General features: G+C 30.5%; 4 protein-coding genes across 5 annotated transcripts; 2 read left to right on the top strand and 2 right to left on the bottom strand.

The window, feature by feature from the left end:
• Positions 1 to 345: 345 nt before the first annotated feature.
• On the bottom strand, positions 346 to 1615 carry Sf3a2 (splicing factor 3a subunit 2). The gene is made up of 3 exons (XM_068771730.1): positions 1374 to 1615; positions 1006 to 1269; positions 346 to 811 (listed from the first exon to the last, which is right to left on the bottom strand). The coding sequence occupies exons 1-3, from the start codon at positions 1525 to 1527 to the stop codon at positions 444 to 446; spliced, it is 786 nt and encodes a 261-aa protein (XP_068627831.1). The 5' UTR covers positions 1528 to 1615; the 3' UTR covers positions 346 to 443.
• Positions 1616 to 2137: 522 nt separating this feature from the next.
• Positions 2138 to 4330, top strand: RpS10b (Ribosomal protein S10b). Of its 2 annotated transcripts, none has more exons than XM_068771502.1 (4): positions 2138 to 2207; positions 2364 to 2576; positions 3588 to 3831; positions 4265 to 4330. In XM_068771502.1, exons 2-4 carry the CDS (start codon positions 2377 to 2379, stop codon positions 4298 to 4300), a joined length of 480 nt encoding a protein of 159 aa, XP_068627603.1. In that variant the 5' UTR covers positions 2138 to 2207; positions 2364 to 2376; the 3' UTR covers positions 4301 to 4330. The 2 variants fall into 2 exon arrangements, with proteins under 2 accessions (XP_068627603.1, XP_068627604.1); XM_068771503.1 differs by having other exon boundaries at positions 2158 to 2207; positions 2368 to 2576.
• A 983-nt stretch (positions 4331 to 5313) lies between these two features.
• On the bottom strand, positions 5314 to 9757 carry ND-39 (NADH:ubiquinone oxidoreductase subunit 39). Its single transcript, XM_068771633.1, has 7 exons — positions 9615 to 9757; positions 9307 to 9500; positions 8818 to 9041; positions 7803 to 8006; positions 7127 to 7288; positions 6590 to 6776; positions 5314 to 5591 (listed from the first exon to the last, which is right to left on the bottom strand). The coding sequence occupies exons 1-7, from the start codon at positions 9658 to 9660 to the stop codon at positions 5412 to 5414; spliced, it is 1197 nt and encodes a 398-aa protein (XP_068627734.1). The 5' UTR covers positions 9661 to 9757; the 3' UTR covers positions 5314 to 5411.
• Positions 9758 to 10296: 539 nt separating this feature from the next.
• On the top strand, positions 10297 to 16238 carry ric8a (ric8 guanine nucleotide exchange factor A). Its single transcript, XM_068771584.1, has 8 exons — positions 10297 to 10542; positions 10610 to 10749; positions 10929 to 11400; positions 11482 to 11687; positions 12664 to 12802; positions 13496 to 13739; positions 14814 to 15031; positions 15842 to 16238. Exons 1-8 carry the CDS (start codon positions 10462 to 10464, stop codon positions 15995 to 15997), a joined length of 1656 nt encoding a protein of 551 aa, XP_068627685.1. The 5' UTR covers positions 10297 to 10461; the 3' UTR covers positions 15998 to 16238.
• Positions 16239 to 17615: the final 1377 nt, after the last annotated feature.

Below are 17615 nucleotides of genomic sequence, written 5' to 3'. Positions count from 1 at the left end.
AATTTTGATGATTCGTGCATTCTTGGCTTGTACATTATTAAAATGTACCGAATATCATCGTAAGCTTAAAATTACACTAAGGATAATGATTATAAAATAGCTTCGTCGATTTTTGAGTCTTCAAATGGTAAAATTCCAGGATTAAAGCTTTGCCTTTTATTGAATGAATTAACCTCTGGATTATTACAAACACAACACACACACAACAGTGTATATCAGTTTTCTATAAAATATATGATACATTTAGTCAATAACACAAGATTGTTATTTGAAGTGTTTTCAGTAGCAAAAGTGTCCAGTAGCAATACCTATGTATAACAATTTTATAATAAAGTAAAAAACAAATTATTTCCATCCATGTTTTATTACTTCAAAGGACTTAAGCATAAGTTTTAAAACAATTCATGTGTAAAATTCTTTATTATAACATAAAATCTCCATATTTACATAGATGGTGGAGGAGGTGGTACTGGTAATAAAGGTGGGGGAGGTGGTACTCCCATAAGAGGTGCTCCAGGTGGGGGTGGTAATCTGATGCCATGATTCTCCCACATTTTTGGAGGTGGGGGAGGCATTCTTAATGGCTCAATTTTAAAAGCAAACTGCAAAAAAAACTGTTTTGTGTCTTTGTTCCAATGAGTCCAAAATTTCGAGTCATGCTTCTCAACTTCACGGCTGGGCACCTTAAAGGCTATTGTCTCATAGGGCTCTGCTGCAAAGAGTAAATATTGCCATCTGCGATCTGGAGGTTCAATCTTTTGTTCATAAGCTGACATGAAGCGATGCCTTGGTTGCACTCCTTCTGCAATTTCTAAAAGAGGAACAGGATGAAGTAATTATGCATTAATGAAGACTTGTGATAATATACAATATTGGGAATAAAGATGTAAAGAACTAAATGTAGTACAATCATTTAGAACTAATGTTCTTTCTAGAATTCAAAATAAATATAACAGAAGATAAATGAAAAATAGAATGTTACTTAATAAATGTTAACAAAAATACCTGGATAGTCGACTTGAAAAAGTAAACTCTGTTGGCCATTATCAGGGTCTTTTTGTTTTGTCACTCTGTAACCAGGACGGCCAATTTTAACAAACTTTTTAGGTTCAATTCTTGGTTTTTCAGGCGCCAGTTGCTGAGGTGCTTCTTTAGCTTCCTTAGCAGCTCTTCGTGCTAAATTAGCTTGATGTTTCTTCCCTTGTGTATGAGCTAGATAGCTCCCTTCATTATTATGAAGTGTTAAGCAAAGTTTACATTCGTAAGAACCTGTAAAATTTCTTAATTAGAATTATGGACGAAGACTATGATATAGTATAAAACATTTGTATACCTAAATGAAGTATATTGAATATTATAAGAACTGTTTATACCTAAATGATTTTTCATGAAATAGGGATCTTTATTTAAGTCTATAGTTTCCAAAGCAAGTTGACGAAGCCTTTCACGACGATCTCGGTTGCTTTCCGACCAGGAGGCTACACCTCCGCCGCCGGTTTTTCCACCGGGTCTGTTTTGGAAATCCATTATTATATCTTACTTTATTTTTTTCCAAATATAAAGAAATTAAAACTTTTAATCTTTGAGCATGTTGCTATTATACACTACATTAAGATCCTACAGATAGTAATAAAATAAGACATAATTGTCATAGATAGCATATAATTTAGCAATCTATAAAATGTTTCGTCTATTTTATTTAAGTCATAGTTTAACGTGTTTACGTATAATAATTGTGAAAATAAAAATGAAAATATTTCTACAGTCGTAATAAGGTATTATTTTGTGATATGTAACGAATATTAATTATGAAATTTAATTCTACCTTAGAAAGGAATTTAATTGCTTTTGAATAAAAAAATAATTATTTATTTTTTAGGGCAATGTCAAGTACATGATTGTTTATTTGAAAATCAGTGCGAAAATTTAATAAGATTGACAAGGTACATCAAAGGCAAATATTAATAACGACTTTTTCTCAAGAATTTTTTTCTTTTAAAAATAACGAAGATTTACATAAAATTTAATGTGAAAATTAGAAACTTGTGACTAAATATTTTATCTAATATTTAATTGATTAATATTAATTGATTTTAATTGGGGATGAAATGTTGACAATATTTTATATAATGGCAATAAAAATTTTGCGTCAAATCAGAAAGATCTGAAATTTGTCTTTTCTTTCAAGTTGTCAAAATAAGCGGAAGGTAATTTTGATATATTAAAATCTTTGTTAATTTTGTTAATCTCTTTTAATAAGTGCAATTGTACCATTGAAAATTTCTGCGATTTAATTTTTGTGGATGATGTTGTAAATATTTTTGTGCGATTTGGAAATTATAGGTGTTAAAAACTTGTTTTAGGTAGGCAGTCAAGATGTTGATGCCAAAACAAAACCGTGTTTCCATCTATGAATACTTATTCAAAGAAGGAGTGATGGTAGCTAAAAAGGACCACCATGCTCCTAAACATCCAGATCTTGAAAAGATCCCCAACCTTCAAGTAATTAAGGCAATGCAGTCCTTAAAATCTAGAGGTTATGTTAAGGAACAGTTTGCGTGGAGACACTTTTACTGGTAAGTTTAATATAATATCAACTAAAACATGCATTACTTTATAATCTTTTAAAGAGAAAGTCTTTAGGAAAAGTTTACTTAATAAAAACATCTTAAACTTAAATTTTATCACCCAGTCTTTTAACTTCTTGAATATTTTGTACCAACAAGGTTGGATTAAAGTACGTAGTAAAGTTGACTTCTGTGTAATATCCGAAGTGTTCAAGTTACGTTTTTGTTTAATTTCTGTTACATATCAATAGAGATATTTTAAACCTATGTCTTTAACACTAATCATACCAACAATTACTAGGTACCTATTTCTACCATAGCGTGTCAAATGACCCCGCTTTATGTTTACTGCTTGAATGTATAAAGTATGGTTATTAAGAAAGAAATTAAAATTAAATTTATTATTATTAAACAAAATAGTATATTGACCATTTCGTTTACAAACGCAAAAAATAATAATTTTTGAGCCATGGGTCATTTGACCCCTTGTGGTATGTTTAGTGTTAAAATAAACCAGATAAATTACACTAGATCATCCAAAGATCTAAAGTTTCTACAGGAATCTAAACAATGCAAAATACTCCACATACTTCAAATTTGGTTTCAAGTTGTAAGAAGAGTTTTGAAAATAAGTAATACAAATTGCAATAATAATTTGCCATTACACTGAGACTGCCTTAATTATGTTTACATTATTTTTATTACTTAGGAGCACATACTGCATATTTTTGTAATAGAAACATAGTATTTTAATTTTTTTTTAATAAAGCCCAAATAAAAACTTTTAATATCAATCTATTTACGAAAAACTCTCTTAAAAATAGGTCTTTTAAAAATATATATGTACAATTGAATAATAAATTTCAGGTTACTGAGTAGTACTAATGAATAGTTTCTGGATAGATAGTAGTCTTTCTAACCTGTGATTACCAGGCATTAATGTATTTGATTTCTTTCTTAATTCAATAAAATCAAGTAACTTCTCAACCAATTTCAAAATTTGTTAAAACCTATTTACAGGTATCTCACAAATGAGGGCATTGAATACTTGAGGATCTTCCTCCACTTGCCTCCTGAAATTGTCCCTGCCACCCTCAAGAGATCAGTGCGAACAGAGACAGTTCGCCGTGGTGCAGTGGGTAGAACTGATGCACCAGCTCGCACTGTTGAAGATCGTTCTACATACCGTCGTGCTCCCACCGCTCCAGGGGCTCCACACGACAAGAAGGCTGATGTTGGTCCTGGCTCTGCTGATGTTGAATTTGTGAGTAACTAAATGTTTTTATCATTAGCACTTATCATGGTGATGTTTGTGGGAGGCCCCTGCTTTGAAAGTGAGCATCTATATGCTGATATGTTAAAGATTATGTAATTATTGTCATTCCACTGTAATATATTCAGTTTTTATAGACATTCTACTATATAATTTACTTGGTCCTCTCACTGTATAAACTTGATGGATGGCCTCTTTAATCTCTCATGCTGGTGGAATATTTTCTGACATCTATTGGGCAAAAGGAATATAGTATAATGGTATCTGTTATGTGTATCTAGATTTATGCTCCAAATATTACTTTATTTTCTGATTGTAATATCATGACAGTACCTTATACTATCACTATACTGTGTTAGAATTTCCTTGTTTATTCATGTATAAAAACATGTTTTTTTAACCCTGCAATTTTAATTTGTTACAGAGAGGAGGCTATGGACGTGGCAGGCCCGCTCCTTGAATAAGATTTAAATAAAAAAACTTTATCACATATAGCATTTTCTTTTAATTTTTAGTATCAACAAGTGTTTAATTACCATCAATTGTTTATCAATTGCAGATAGACTATTTACAATATTCAATTATTCATTTAAAAGAATGCAAAATGTTTACCTAAAATTATAATAGCTAATTAACACAATATTAACCTAGAATTATAAATCTGGCACTGTGTTTAATAATGTGGTAATAGATATGAAGCCATAAAATTAAAACACTTTAAATAATGGTAAGTTTGTTATTCTCTGAGATTTTTGAAGAATTAAATGATTACTTAATTTTTTTTTCATATCGAAAATAAAGAATTTCTTAATTGTCAATAGAAAAGGGATAAGATAAACAGGAACAGAAGGAATAAGGTAAACATTTTACTTCTCAAAGAATTTGTTTATTAGCATAACTTTAGCTTTTAAAAATAAATAAAAGATGGGTAAATGACATGTTTACATGTCAAGTACCCCAGGCATCTGATTAAGCACGTCAAAAATATTTTCTTTTATAAATCTTTTCTTCAACTGCATATACAGTTTATGTATATAAAATAAACTGATGTTCATAAAAGATTGATATTACTGACGTCAAATTAAACGTCGGGTACTGTAATCTAAAGCCTATCTTCATAAGTAGAATACTACATTATTTTTAGTAACATTTGAGACTAGTAGTAAAGTATATTTTATATTGTATACAAGGTGAGTATTGGACAAATTGAGTAAAAATTTAAAAATAATAGTTCTGAATATATTTTCAGTATAATTAGATTTCTTAATTGTCAGTAAATAAGCTTTTAGCTCACGATAATTTATAATATAGTTTAATTTTACAATAATAAACTTCTACATAAAATGGAGAAGGTGGCATTGTAAAGTTGCCAAATCAACAAATAACAAAAAAAATACGTTACAGAAAAATAAATTCCTTTTCTACATTTATAAAATTAAGAAACTAAGCTACTAGAGAGAATAAAATTCAATATAAATAATGACCATAATTTATTGCATTTGTCTATGAACAACATTGATATATATAATTACATAGAGGTCTTCATTGACTGGAAACTAACACTGGCTACTTCAGGCCTCTTGCACTTTGGGAGGTGGAGGTTTGGGGAACTCTCCAATTTTGTCATAGTAATATTGATAGGCACGGAAAGGCTTTAGTTCCCATGGTACTTGATCTTCCATATGAGTTAGGCACACACCCAAGTCTTCTAAAGTTGGAACCCCATCTTCAGGCCGGTCAGTAGTGGATTCCTGTAATAATTCACTTAATTAAATGTCTACAATAAAATAAACAGTAAAAAATCGATATTTTTTACTGTCACTATTCAAATGTGTGATTACATCATACTGTAGTATAGTTTGTTACACTAAATCATTATCATTGTTGTGATACAATTCTACTCTGAGAGGGTGTGTATCATAATCACATTATGGACAATGTATGAATTGGTGATAACACATATTTTTTTATTGGTACTAATATACAAACAAGTTATCCAAATTAAATACTACACTATTTGTGAGGAGCATTGGTAATATATAATTCAAAATACATATAAAACAGTCTTAAAAAGACCGATTGAAATTTATTACTAGGATACTTCTGCTAATATAAATTAAATACTTTATTAGATCAAAAATATATGAAGCCCATGAATTTCCTGTATAAATATTCCTTGATATCATATGATTGACTTGATTATATATTCTACTCATAATATTAATTCATTAATTAATTTGATTTCTGTTATGTTTTTATGATGAAATAATAGTTAATAATTCTAATAATTTTATTTAGGTATTGTTGACATTGTAATACACAATGACAAATTTTATTTACTATTATAGTAGTATTGTTTACTATACTATGGCAATTATACATACATTCTTTCCACAACTAGATAATTTTAAATTCTAAAACAGCAGGACCTCCTTCCAACAAAAGGCTCGCCATCCCACACATTCAATTAATTTTTAGTAGTAGTAAAGTGAATATTTAATGAAAAACTGATATCAGGTAGAGGTTTTGTTGCCACATGATATATGATTATTTAAAATCTGCTCAATTTAATAAGTAATTGTTAATTTTTAGTATTTTAAGGTTTGATATTTTTATTAGATTTATATTATTATTTTGATATTTAATGTATTTTATTGTTTGCTTATAATGTTGATGGTTTTATCATTTAATCAAATTTTTGTGAGTTATCACTAAGTGGCCTAAATAGACAATCATCTGTTTTACTTACTTTTTCCAATCCTTCCCAATGCAAACCACCAAATGGATAAGCAGGGGACAATATGTTGGCGGCGGCGACTCTCAAAGGAAATATCGGGTCGTATTTCATGTCATAGCGCTTGTAACCTAACTTCCCATCTTTACGCATTAGCTTGTAGAACCAGTCAATAAGATCAGCCAGAAGGTATCTTTTTGGTCTAGAAAGTTTATTTATGTTACTTGTTAATTAAACTAATTTTCATAATGTTACATAAAAATTATTTGCATATAAGGCACAATTAGACACAGTCAACGTGTCAGGAAGATGCGGATGTCGGCTGCGCAAAACCGGCGCACGGTCATTGAGGCGACTTTGAGAAAGGTCTATGCATTGCAGTGGGCATCTATCAGCAGATATGATAATAGGATAGCATAGAGGCATAACTTTATATCTTTTAGGTGTTTTTCAGGGTTTTTAACGACAATTTCTTTCATTAGAATAGTATCAGAAACTTTAGCAAGTATATTAATTCACATAAAAAAATATAAAAAAATTATTGCACTATACCCTATAGCCTGGTACACCTGGCAACGAGTGTCAGGATCGCGGACAGCATTCACTATTCCTTGGGCGACATCAGAAACAAAAACTGGTTGTTTTACAGTTTTCAATCCATTCTTGTACAAAGGAAAAAGATTGCTGTGTGAACGCCAACCTGATGCTATGGATCTAGTGGTAAAAGTAAACAAAATTATGATATCATTAATGACAATAAAGTACAATTACACCTAATCAGATAATCAAATGGGTATTTTTCAACTTTTGAAGATGCTTGAAATAAGTTACTGGTATGTAGTAATTAATAAAGAAACACTTTTCAGCCTCTACTGGTGTACAAGCATATGTAGCTTTTTATCTCACTCACAAATGCTGGTATTGTTATCTAATTATCTCATTTTCCTATTAACAAAATGGTTATCAACTCCATAGAGAAAATTATTCACTAAGGCCCGAAAATCTCCTTTTAAGACACATTTTACAACTTAATCAATTTTAGTTAATAAAAATCCTGAAATTTTCAATTTTTTCAACACTAAAGTGCTTCCCATTCTGAACCAACATTATAACTTTAGGTTTATGTACATTTAAATATCTAATCTCAGCTAATGTTTTCGTCATGAATCACAATTTTAATAAAAATAAATTTGTTGTTAACTTAAAAAAATAATTAATGGCATTGTACCTAAGGAATCTATCTTCAGATCCATAGATGTCAGAAGCACGAAATATAGTTGCAGTAGGAAATTCTTCCTTTATGGCGCATTCTCCTAAGTACTTGCTGATTTTGAACATGGATGGTTTTTTCAGAACTAAAGGCTGTGGGTTCTTTTCAGCATTTAAATAAGACAGATGAATAAATCTCTCCACTCCCATTTCCCGACATATCCTGTAATAGATAAATGTAAGTCTGTATTTCAAGATGAATTAAATGTATGTAACATAATTGATACCTGTAATAAAAAATCTTTGAGTGGCAGAAAACATCAAATACTAAGATGGTGCCTTACAACTTTTTATTGCTCATCATCTGTGATTCATAAACAAATAAAACTTGTTAATTAACAGCTATACTTACAATTTTTTTTTTATAGACCACTTGGGATCCCCAAGAGATTCAAAAGGGTCTACATTAAAGTGATAAAAAATGGAGCAGGAGTTAAAGTAAATTTATATGCTTTCGATAATCAAGATCTAATATTTTGCTTTTACTACACACTATTATTTTTAAAAACTTGCATATTCTATATTTCACCATAGATGTGCAAAGGGTTAGGCTTGGGCTTTGGGTTAGGCTTGAATTCTCTTGTGAATTTCTTCAAAAAATTGCAGTTGGATAAAATAGTTTTTTCATTAGTTTACTTATTTGACATCCACTCACGGCAAAATTATTTGATTCTCACTTTTTTTAAAAAAATATTGACGAATCTCAACCACAATGCAAATTTCTATAATAAGATCTGATTTTCATATTTTTGTTAAGTTTTGTCTTTATAATCTAGCTTTGGAGAGTTGACGGGAAACAGGTTAACTTTGAAAGTGGTTTATGAAAAACAAACCTCACATATAAAAACTTAGTTAATTCTGCCTGTTCTCAGTAATTGGGTTTATTAACTATTTATTTCTTTATTATTATTATTTATGTGGTCAAAATCTCTATCTAATCAAAATCAATTGTAATAATAAAAATCTTCAAAGACCTTGCTATACGCCTAGGACCATCCACATGTACATCCATGTACTTAAAGTTTTTGGTTTCATAATCACGACCAACAAGATTGATAACAACATTAGAGTACTTAACCGCCTTCGCTATGGATTCCTCATCTCTAATATCATAAGGCGTAAAAAGGACTTGGCCTAAGTCACCACAAACTTTGAGCCTGTTGGCATCATAGAAGTCACTTCTGTACGGTAAAATCATCTGGAATACAAATAAAGTGATCTCAGCTAGTTATTACTAAAAACTCTTTTTTTTATTCAATGGCTTCAGGAGAAAACATAAGCATTGTTTAATAATTATGTTAAATAAAAATTGAGTTTTATGTACTTTTCAATTCAAATCTTATGTTAACAAGTTAGTAGAGAACGTTAAGATCGCACAAAACCATCCATAATGTAAATAATATGCTAAATTAAATAAGTTAATAAATAAGGAGTTCAGCATTAAGATTTAGATTTTAACTTACTTGAGTTCCTATTTTGCCAAGTTTGTTACAAACATATCGGCCCACGAACCCAGTACAACCAAACACAGTGGCTACTATTCCATTGAAACTACTGCGGCCTCCGGTACCCCTTTTGTAAGCAGCAATGTTAGGAGTGCCATCGGTACTATAGGACGCAGACTTTACGTAAATAATGCTTATAACACCATGTTTAGCTGAAAGAAATAAACTTTTAACATCCTAATATTTTCAGCACCCTGTATTACCAATTATATAAGACATTTTTGCGTGTATTTATTTCGTATAATACTGAGAATACGTTTACTTACTAATTATCTTATTGGCCAAATGACCAGCTAACGCTACTGTAGCCATTTTCAGGCTCCTAGTGGTAGTTATATGAAATACAATACAATATCTAGTAAATTTTGCTAAAAAATTTCACACGCAGATATTGTATCATTTGACATATAAAAACAGATTACCATAGATAATAATAACGAAGAGAATAAATCTTAAAAATGACATTAAGAAAATTAATTTTTTACGTAATTAAATTTGTACGTAGCAAAAACTGGTATTAATCACTTTTTTAATGTTAGTAGTAGTCTATTCAAGTATCAATAATTGCTAAGAAATTTAGTGGAATCAAACGTTGTGGTAAATAATATCAGGACATAATATTCACGAGAATTATTTAAAATATGTAATTCGTTTTTTGTAGTAGTAATATTATTTTGATTATTATTTAATTATTTAAATATTACTTCTATCTAGTAATGTTTAAAAAGTAGGATTTAATGATTATTACAAGAGAATAATTATTGCAGGTAAAAGAATATATAACAATTTATGAGATCCTTATGAATCACTTTAGGCAAAATATTTTTAATCTGATGATAAGTAAGTACTTAGAATGAAAATCAACGGTATTTATTTGTGAGGGAAAAATTGATGTTATATTGTTGTCATTTTGACATTTACAATTTATATCCAGTGGTATTCGATATAACGATTCCTAATATAAATATTTACTGTATGATTTAACGTATTTCTAATTAACATTTCATGAAATAAAACAGCGAACATGTCTAGGCTGATTTAAAATCAGATTTTTAAAGTCATAGTTTAATACCTGTTTTATTGTAAAACTAGCAAAGGGGATTGTCAGGCAAAATGAACGAGGAGGAAATTAAACATTTAACTAGTGGTGATAAATCTGAAGTGTCAAATATTTTAGGAAAATTTATGAAAAATGTAAGTTTTCTATTGATAATTTGTTTTATAGGATCTAACAAAGACATTGTAAAGATTATATTTTCAGAATGAAAATGTTTTTACGTTTCCTGATTTATCAAATAATAATGACAGAGTGAGCCTATGGGCTGCGTTATTTCAAATAATTCAAGAAAAATCGTCTGATTCTTTGCACAGCTTGTGTTTATCGTCACTTAGAATATTGAGGTATGTTATAAAAACCTACAATTATATTACCTATTATTTCGATAGGCTTTCTTAAGGGAGAACATAAGCTTTTGAAAATTTTTATTGCGAAATTTATTTTATTAATTTTAATTCAAGTAAGTTTAAGTCACAAAAGTTTATTGCAAAAATAAAGATAACTTATAAACATTTTATTTTAGCCGAGATAAAGTGGAAGTGGATACCCTTATTTGCGAAAAATGGATTACAACACTGATTGAAAAAGCTGGACTTTACAACTTTCTTAACATAGATAATGAGGCTATGTTACAAGAACCAGTGCCAAAAAAGGAAGAAGCTGTTGAAGCTTTAAAATGTTTATGCAATTTAGCGTTGAACAGTGAGGTAGCAAGAGCATTGTGTGCACATACTGCTATTGCTCAGGGTTTGGTGGCAAGACTGAGGTCTTACAAAGACATACCATATAAGGATGATATAATGTTGTTTGATATGAAACTACTATTTATTCTGACAGCCCTAAGACAAGATATTACTACTAAGATTAAAACTGAGTTGCATGGAATGGATTATCTAATAAGCTGTTTAAATGAAATTGTTTTGGAAGCTTCATTGGAGCAGGATGAAGCTGGGGCTTGTGGGGGTGTAATTGGAGATAACCACTGCTACTTGCAAGTTAGTGCTTGACTTTATTAAATATAAAAAAATACAATTTTCCATTCAAAGCAATTAATATTGTTATTGTAATTATTTAAGGACAACCAACAAGCAATTGTGTGTGAAATATTAAAAATTCAGTTTAATTTAACTCTTCAATCTTCTTCTGATGAGCAAGTTGATGAAGAGGAGGAAGCAGTATATTTAAAATTAATGCCAACACTTACAACTCTACTAAGTGCACATACTACATCTGAGCAGAAGTTGATGGAGCTGCGAAGCAATATTACTAATTTATTATTAAGGTTTGTATACATTAAATAGAAATATAAAGCCCTATCATAAGTTATTGTGTAATATTAAAATCATAGCACATAAAAAATTGTCAGGTCAACTCTTCTCCTTATGTCTATGTGGAGTAAATGTACATGTAATATCTTCTAATATATAAAATTCTCGTGTCACAGTGTTCAACTTGAATTCCTCTGAAACGGCTCGACCGATTTTTACCAAATTTTATATGCGTATTCAGTAAGTCTGAGAATCGGCTATTATTTTCCATACCCCTAAGTGATAAGGGTTGTTCACCCTTAAAAATTTTTTTTTAATTTTTTTTTAATTTTTTGTTTTTATTTTTTTATGATACAGCATACAAGAATACATACAACCATAAATTTTCACCCCTCTACGATCAACCCTTATTTTTTATTTGTAAATTAAAATATCAATTTTTTTTTGCAAAACAACGTTTGCGGGATCAGCTAGTATCATATAATATTTCATTTGGCATGATATTTTTTATAAATATAGTCAGGTTTAACTACTCTTTATATTTAATATATGTGTTGAGTAATTAAACACATAGACACACATATTATAGTACTGCAATGTTATGAAAATATTACTTATACTTTTGGTTTCTAATTGCTTTTATTCAAAATATATATTAGTGGTTGGTCTGGTGAAAGATGTGGAAAAATAATTAAAAATAAATTTCTGGATTTGAATTACGTAAATTAATGTTTTCTCCCATGCAATTATTTATTTATCTGTAGGAGTCTTTGATCCTGTCTCTATTTTAGACAAACGAAAATTATAATTGAGTTAAATTATTGATAATTCAAAAAAATTAACTCCTATTATATGTTAAAATGATGATGATATTGGCTTATAACTGCTTCAGAAATTTAGATACTGAATTTAAGAGAATAGTGCATTTAATTGTTTGAAACAATTTGCTTTTTTGTAATTTTTATATAATGAAACTGTTTTACCTTTTAGTGTTCCCTCAAAGTTTTATCCGTATTTAACACCTGATTTAAATGAGGGAGAAAAGTCGCTGTACATTTATGATGGGAAAAATATGGATGCTTTGCAATCTCTTGTTCAGTTTTTACTACACCGTTTGACAGTGACAACAGTAAGTTTTTATGCTTTTAAATGTACTTCACAGTTTTAATTTTTTTACTTGTATATATATCAAATATGTATAACTTATTGGCAGTAGCAGTTTTTATATTATGATTCTGTGAGCTGTTACACACAAATATCAATTTAGGTATGGGACTCCTACTGTTGGACATAGGACTTCCCTTTAGATTTCCAGTGGTCCATGGTAGGGAGCCGCCTGCCTCCAATGTCTTCTGACTTCATTAACAATGTTGTCGGTCATATGTAACTTTGTTAATTATGTTATAAAGTACTAATTTCGGTTCCATTTATAGGTTGATTAAATATGCAAAACCTATTGGTTTTTAAGGTAAATTTGTAACAGACACAATGCTATCAAAAATATTTGTTCCTTATTAAAAATTTAATTTCTCTAATGTACAGTTCCTTCTGCTTAGTCTGCTGAGCCTTACGTTTTTTAAACTTATTTAAATTTAACAAGGTAACATGTTTGATAAGAGAGATAAATGCACATATTTATAAGCTACAAGGGTTTTATTAGGAGTACTCATGAATTAAGCAGAAAGCTTTGCTTACTCTTTCTTCATCATTAACTTTAGACATTCTGTGGGATTGGCATATTTTTAAAAATAAAATGTGTTAATATTAAGTTAAAAAACATGCTACTTACTATTTTTCTGTAAATTATTTATTATGTTTTCAGAGCACGAAGAATCAGTATGAAAATCTGTCGCCAATCTTAACAGTTTTGAATAAAAGTGCGCGTGGTTGCCGCGCTCATCGTAAATACCTCCGTCAAGAGGTGCTTCCTCCACTACGAGATGTGTCTAGGCCACCTGAAAAAGGTTCGACACTCCGCAATCAACTTTGCAGATTGTTGACAACCCCAGTAACTTCAATCAGAGATTTAGTTGCTGAGTTTCTGTTTATATTGTGTAAAGAGAAAGGTAAGAATTTTTATAGTGTTACAATACTGTGTTAAATAGTAGGTTCTAACCATACTATTTTATCCCATACTAAAACAAATTTTTGACCGTTAGGAATGGGTGTTTTAATTAATTCTGTTGTGAGTATGGGAAAAAAATATAAATTTTCCTATTCTCTTCTGATTATTTTTTCCTAAAATAATAACTAAACTACTTCTCCTACCACTTGTAACATAATTAGCCATTAATTTTTAATTTGTGTATATTTGTTAAAACACTGGCCTGATATTTTTTTAGTTTTGAATATAAAAATTATTCGCGTGTTTAAGTTTTCGTAAATTTTATTTTAATAGCTTTACAGGAAAGATTATATGAATAGTTCCTTTTAAAGATTAAGGTTTTATCTTGTAACTAGCAGAGTATTTGAAATGTATGTAAATGTAATTTGGAATAGGCTTAAGCAAAAATGTTGCACCATCATCATCATCATTAAGACTTAACTTAGGATGTCCTGCTGGACATGGGCATCCCCCATAGATTTTCAATAAAACCGTTTGGAAGTCGGCTGCATCTAGCGTCTTCCGACGACCCTAACACGGTCGTCTGTTCACCTTGATGGTGAACGTTCTAGGCTGCTCTTGCCGATCCATCATCGCCACTCTAAAAAATTAAGGCTTCTGGGATCAGAGCTGGTGTTCTGGTCACTATCACTTTAACTTACCAATCTGCTGGGACGGTGACTTTTGAAAGATTCCCTTATTTCTGATTCGACCTCGAAATACACGTTCGAAATCTTATGCCTTCATGGCTCGTTGGGCGATTGTGAACTTGTCAATAAGAGTCGAATGGAGAGACCACGTTTCATTGCTGTTTGTGGGTATATCATGTCAGCTTGCTGAGATTTATTTTGATTTTCATTAAATAATTTTCGCTGAGATGTCATTACTGTCGACATTTGCCTTTCAGACATAGTGAAACTAAACGCACATATATTCTGTTTTTTTTTTGTATTAATATTCCTTTCTTGTAACTACTTGTTTAACAAAATTTTAAAAAAATATCAAAAAAATCTTTTTAACGTATTGGTTTTTACAGTTGGGCGCATGGTAAAATACACAGGCTTCGGGAACGCAGCTGGGCACTTAGCACAGAAAGGCCTGTTAGCCGGAAGCCGTGGTCACGTTGCGTACTCCTCAAGCAGTGAGGATTCCGATACGGAGGAGTATTTGGAGGCGCAGCCACATATCGATCCCGTGGTGGGTTGCACAAGACCGCCGCGAATCAACCCCTTTGAAGGCATGACAGAGGAACAGGTGAAAGTAGTAAAATAATTATTAGACCTAATAATAAATTTAAAGGCTTCTAATATAAATAAATAGATAAATAATTGATACGATTTCTATTTCGTCTGCCAGACTTAAGTGTCACTAAAACCGCTGTACCGCGCCATAGGAAAGCATGGCAATGCGGGTAGAAAAAAAAGAGCATGAGCGCCGCCACTCCGAGTTCTGATTGACGGAACGTAGAACCGGTATTCGCCTAGCGTACCTAAGGCGCGGTACTTCGGTTTCGGTACCACCATAGAACAGGTCGTTATGATTTTTATTCAAGGCAAACATTTGAAAGCTAGTGATCCATATTTTAGCTTACTCTGTGGTTTGTTTCTGAAGAGTATTGTTATTACTCTTTTCTTAGTAATTTTTAAAATAAGAAGCTTCATTATGTCTTAATGAACAGACGACAATTACAGCCGATTTGGACGAGGTCAACGAAAAACTCTGATTAATTCTTATTTATGTTTAAATATATATAGTTACTCATCATTTCAGCCATGGAACGTCCACATCCTTCTCCAAAGATTTCCAATAGAATAGGTTGGAAGCAGCCTCCCATCCATCGTCAACAATCTAAATAAAGTCGTCTGTTTTCCACTTGGATCCACGTCTTACGCTGCGTAGAGCCCCAGCGGCCATGTGTTCTATGAGCTATGTGATCTGCCCACTGCTACTTTACATTCTAAATATTTGAATCTTCTCTGCGGGGCTGAAGTAAACTTGAACTTGAAGTAAACTAAGACTATTTAAGTGCTGAATTGATTTTTAATTTAACGTAATATTTTACAGAAAGAGTTCGAGGCGATGAAACTGGTCAATTTGTTTGATAAAATGGTGTCCAAGGGTGTGGTGAAGCCAGCGCGCGTGGGACCGGATGGTCGCCCTCAGCCCGTCGAACACGTGCTCGAAATGCGCGAACATCCGCCAAATAGACCCCAGTCATAGACAATCAATTAGAATTCCGGCGCTTTTAAACAATATTATTCTTTATTTTAAGGAGATTCTTATACTCATTGTATGTTTTTTTTATTACGTCAAAAGTGTTTCTAAAAAAAAATTAAGTTTTTTTTTTATAACTATAAAATGTATGTTAAATTATGGACATAAAATCTATAGACACCGGTTTTTATTGATCGCTCAACTACAATTATAAATAGATGACGCATAAAATTTGACTTATTTTACTTTGCTGCTATATCTGCAGTTTGTCAGTTTATATGAGTAAGCTTTAAGAATATTGTTTAATTTAATTTTATTAAAGTATAAATAAGTAGAGATTAATTACGTGTAATTTTCTTATGTATTAGTATTATAATAATTAAAGTTACTGTATTTTACATATTGCAGGAGTCGGCAAAATTGCCATTCATAACAAATACAAAATTTTAAATTAGAAAGGTAATTTTTAAATATGTATACTTTGATGTTGTAAAGCCATAATCAAATTTGATCTTATCTAACGGTGTTTTAAATAAATCTTATATAAGTATAACATTCAGCGGGAGTAACGTAACTAAGGGTTCGATTCCCAGGATACAATCTTACATATTTCACACTCTGTACATTATACAGGATTGTCTTTGCTCACAAACAACTTTCTTGAGGATAGGCAGTAGCGTTCTCTGAGTACCATAATACCATACAGCAATTGAGAGCCCGCGTGCCTAGCGTGGCGATTATGATATATCCCGCAATAGATATCTTTGGGGGAGGTTTCATGCCTTGCAGTGGGCGTCCATATGCTGAAACTACAAAGTATAACATTATTGTTTAAGAATAATATTATTACTCACAGATTTGATAAAACTCAAATTCATCTCTAACTTGAATAATATGTCCTTGTAAGTCTTTGGAAACTACAATTCGCTTTGCCCTTATTTAGACAAATTTCATCATTTAGTTTGTTAGACTACTTCCAGCAAATGATATTTATTTATTTAAATCCACAAGCGATAGTTCGCAATATTATAATCAATCAGAAAACATAACATAAAATCAAGTATTACGAATAAAATATTATAAACGTATACAGCATTAAAATAATCCAGATATATAAAATATTATAACATTAATTTGATTGAAAATAAACTTAATGAATGAATTAAAAATTTAAATTTCCGATTTCAATATAAAAACAATTCATAATGATCATAATATTTTTGAAAATATGATCTAAAGGTAAATAATTATAAAATGTAATTATTGAAAAATCACTTTTAAAGTTAATATTATATAGCAATTATTTGAACATAATATAAATAAAAGAACATTGCAGAAATTAAATCCATCAATTAATTAACCTAATCTAATGATATCAAAGACCATTATTGTTTAGATTAAACAAAATTAAAGGGACATGTTTTAGTGCAATCTAAGGGATGTCAAGGAAAATAGTCGAAATACAACGAACAAGCCACTTTAGTACTTTCTTTGCTTTCTTCAGTTTTTGAAGGAAACATATCTTGTGTATAACATACATTATTAAGTACACATACATGTATATCCAGAAGAAGTAATCTATTATAGTAATAGGATTTAACTTTGTAGCTCTGTGAATTTTTCA

This window comes from Battus philenor, unplaced genomic scaffold (assembly GCF_028537555.1).
Source record: "Battus philenor isolate CCGP_79_NKW_IND1 unplaced genomic scaffold, ilBatPhil1.0.hap1 SCAF_4, whole genome shotgun sequence".
Lineage (NCBI taxonomy): Eukaryota > Metazoa > Arthropoda > Insecta > Lepidoptera > Papilionidae > Battus > Battus philenor.
This window is presented reverse-complemented; position numbering and strand designations above follow the sequence as displayed.

Excerpts from the sequence above, each read along its gene's own strand:
- Sf3a2 (XM_068771730.1), bottom strand. The coding sequence starts at position 1,527 with ATGGATTTCCAAAACAGACCCGGTGGAAAAACCGGCGGCGGAGGTGTA. Across the intron at positions 1,270-1,373 it reads TTTCATGAAAAATCATTTAG|GTTCTTACGAATGTAAACTT; the intron begins GTATAAACAGTT and ends GAAATTTTACAG. Across the intron at positions 812-1,005 it reads TTTTCAAGTCGACTATCCAG|AAATTGCAGAAGGAGTGCAA; the intron begins GTATTTTTGTTA and ends TTCCTCTTTTAG.
- RpS10b (XM_068771502.1), top strand. The coding sequence starts at position 2,377 with ATGTTGATGCCAAAACAAAACCGTGTTTCCATCTATGAATACTTATTC. Across the intron at positions 2,577-3,587 it reads GCGTGGAGACACTTTTACTG|GTATCTCACAAATGAGGGCA; the intron begins GTAAGTTTAATA and ends ACCTATTTACAG. Across the intron at positions 3,832-4,264 it reads GCTCTGCTGATGTTGAATTT|AGAGGAGGCTATGGACGTGG; the intron begins GTGAGTAACTAA and ends AATTTGTTACAG.
- ND-39 (XM_068771633.1), bottom strand. The coding sequence starts at position 9,660 with ATGGCTACAGTAGCGTTAGCTGGTCATTTGGCCAATAAGATAATTA. Across the intron at positions 9,501-9,614 it reads TTTGGCCAATAAGATAATTA|CTAAACATGGTGTTATAAGC; the intron begins GTAAGTAAACGT and ends TATTTCTTTCAG. Across the intron at positions 8,007-8,817 it reads GGTCCTAGGCGTATAGCAAG|GATATGTCGGGAAATGGGAG; the intron begins GTCTTTGAAGAT and ends TATCTATTACAG.
- ric8a (XM_068771584.1), top strand. The coding sequence starts at position 10,462 with ATGAACGAGGAGGAAATTAAACATTTAACTAGTGGTGATAAATCTGAA. Across the intron at positions 10,543-10,609 it reads TAGGAAAATTTATGAAAAAT|AATGAAAATGTTTTTACGTT; the intron begins GTAAGTTTTCTA and ends TTATATTTTCAG. Across the intron at positions 11,688-12,663 it reads ATTACTAATTTATTATTAAG|TGTTCCCTCAAAGTTTTATC; the intron begins GTTTGTATACAT and ends TTTACCTTTTAG.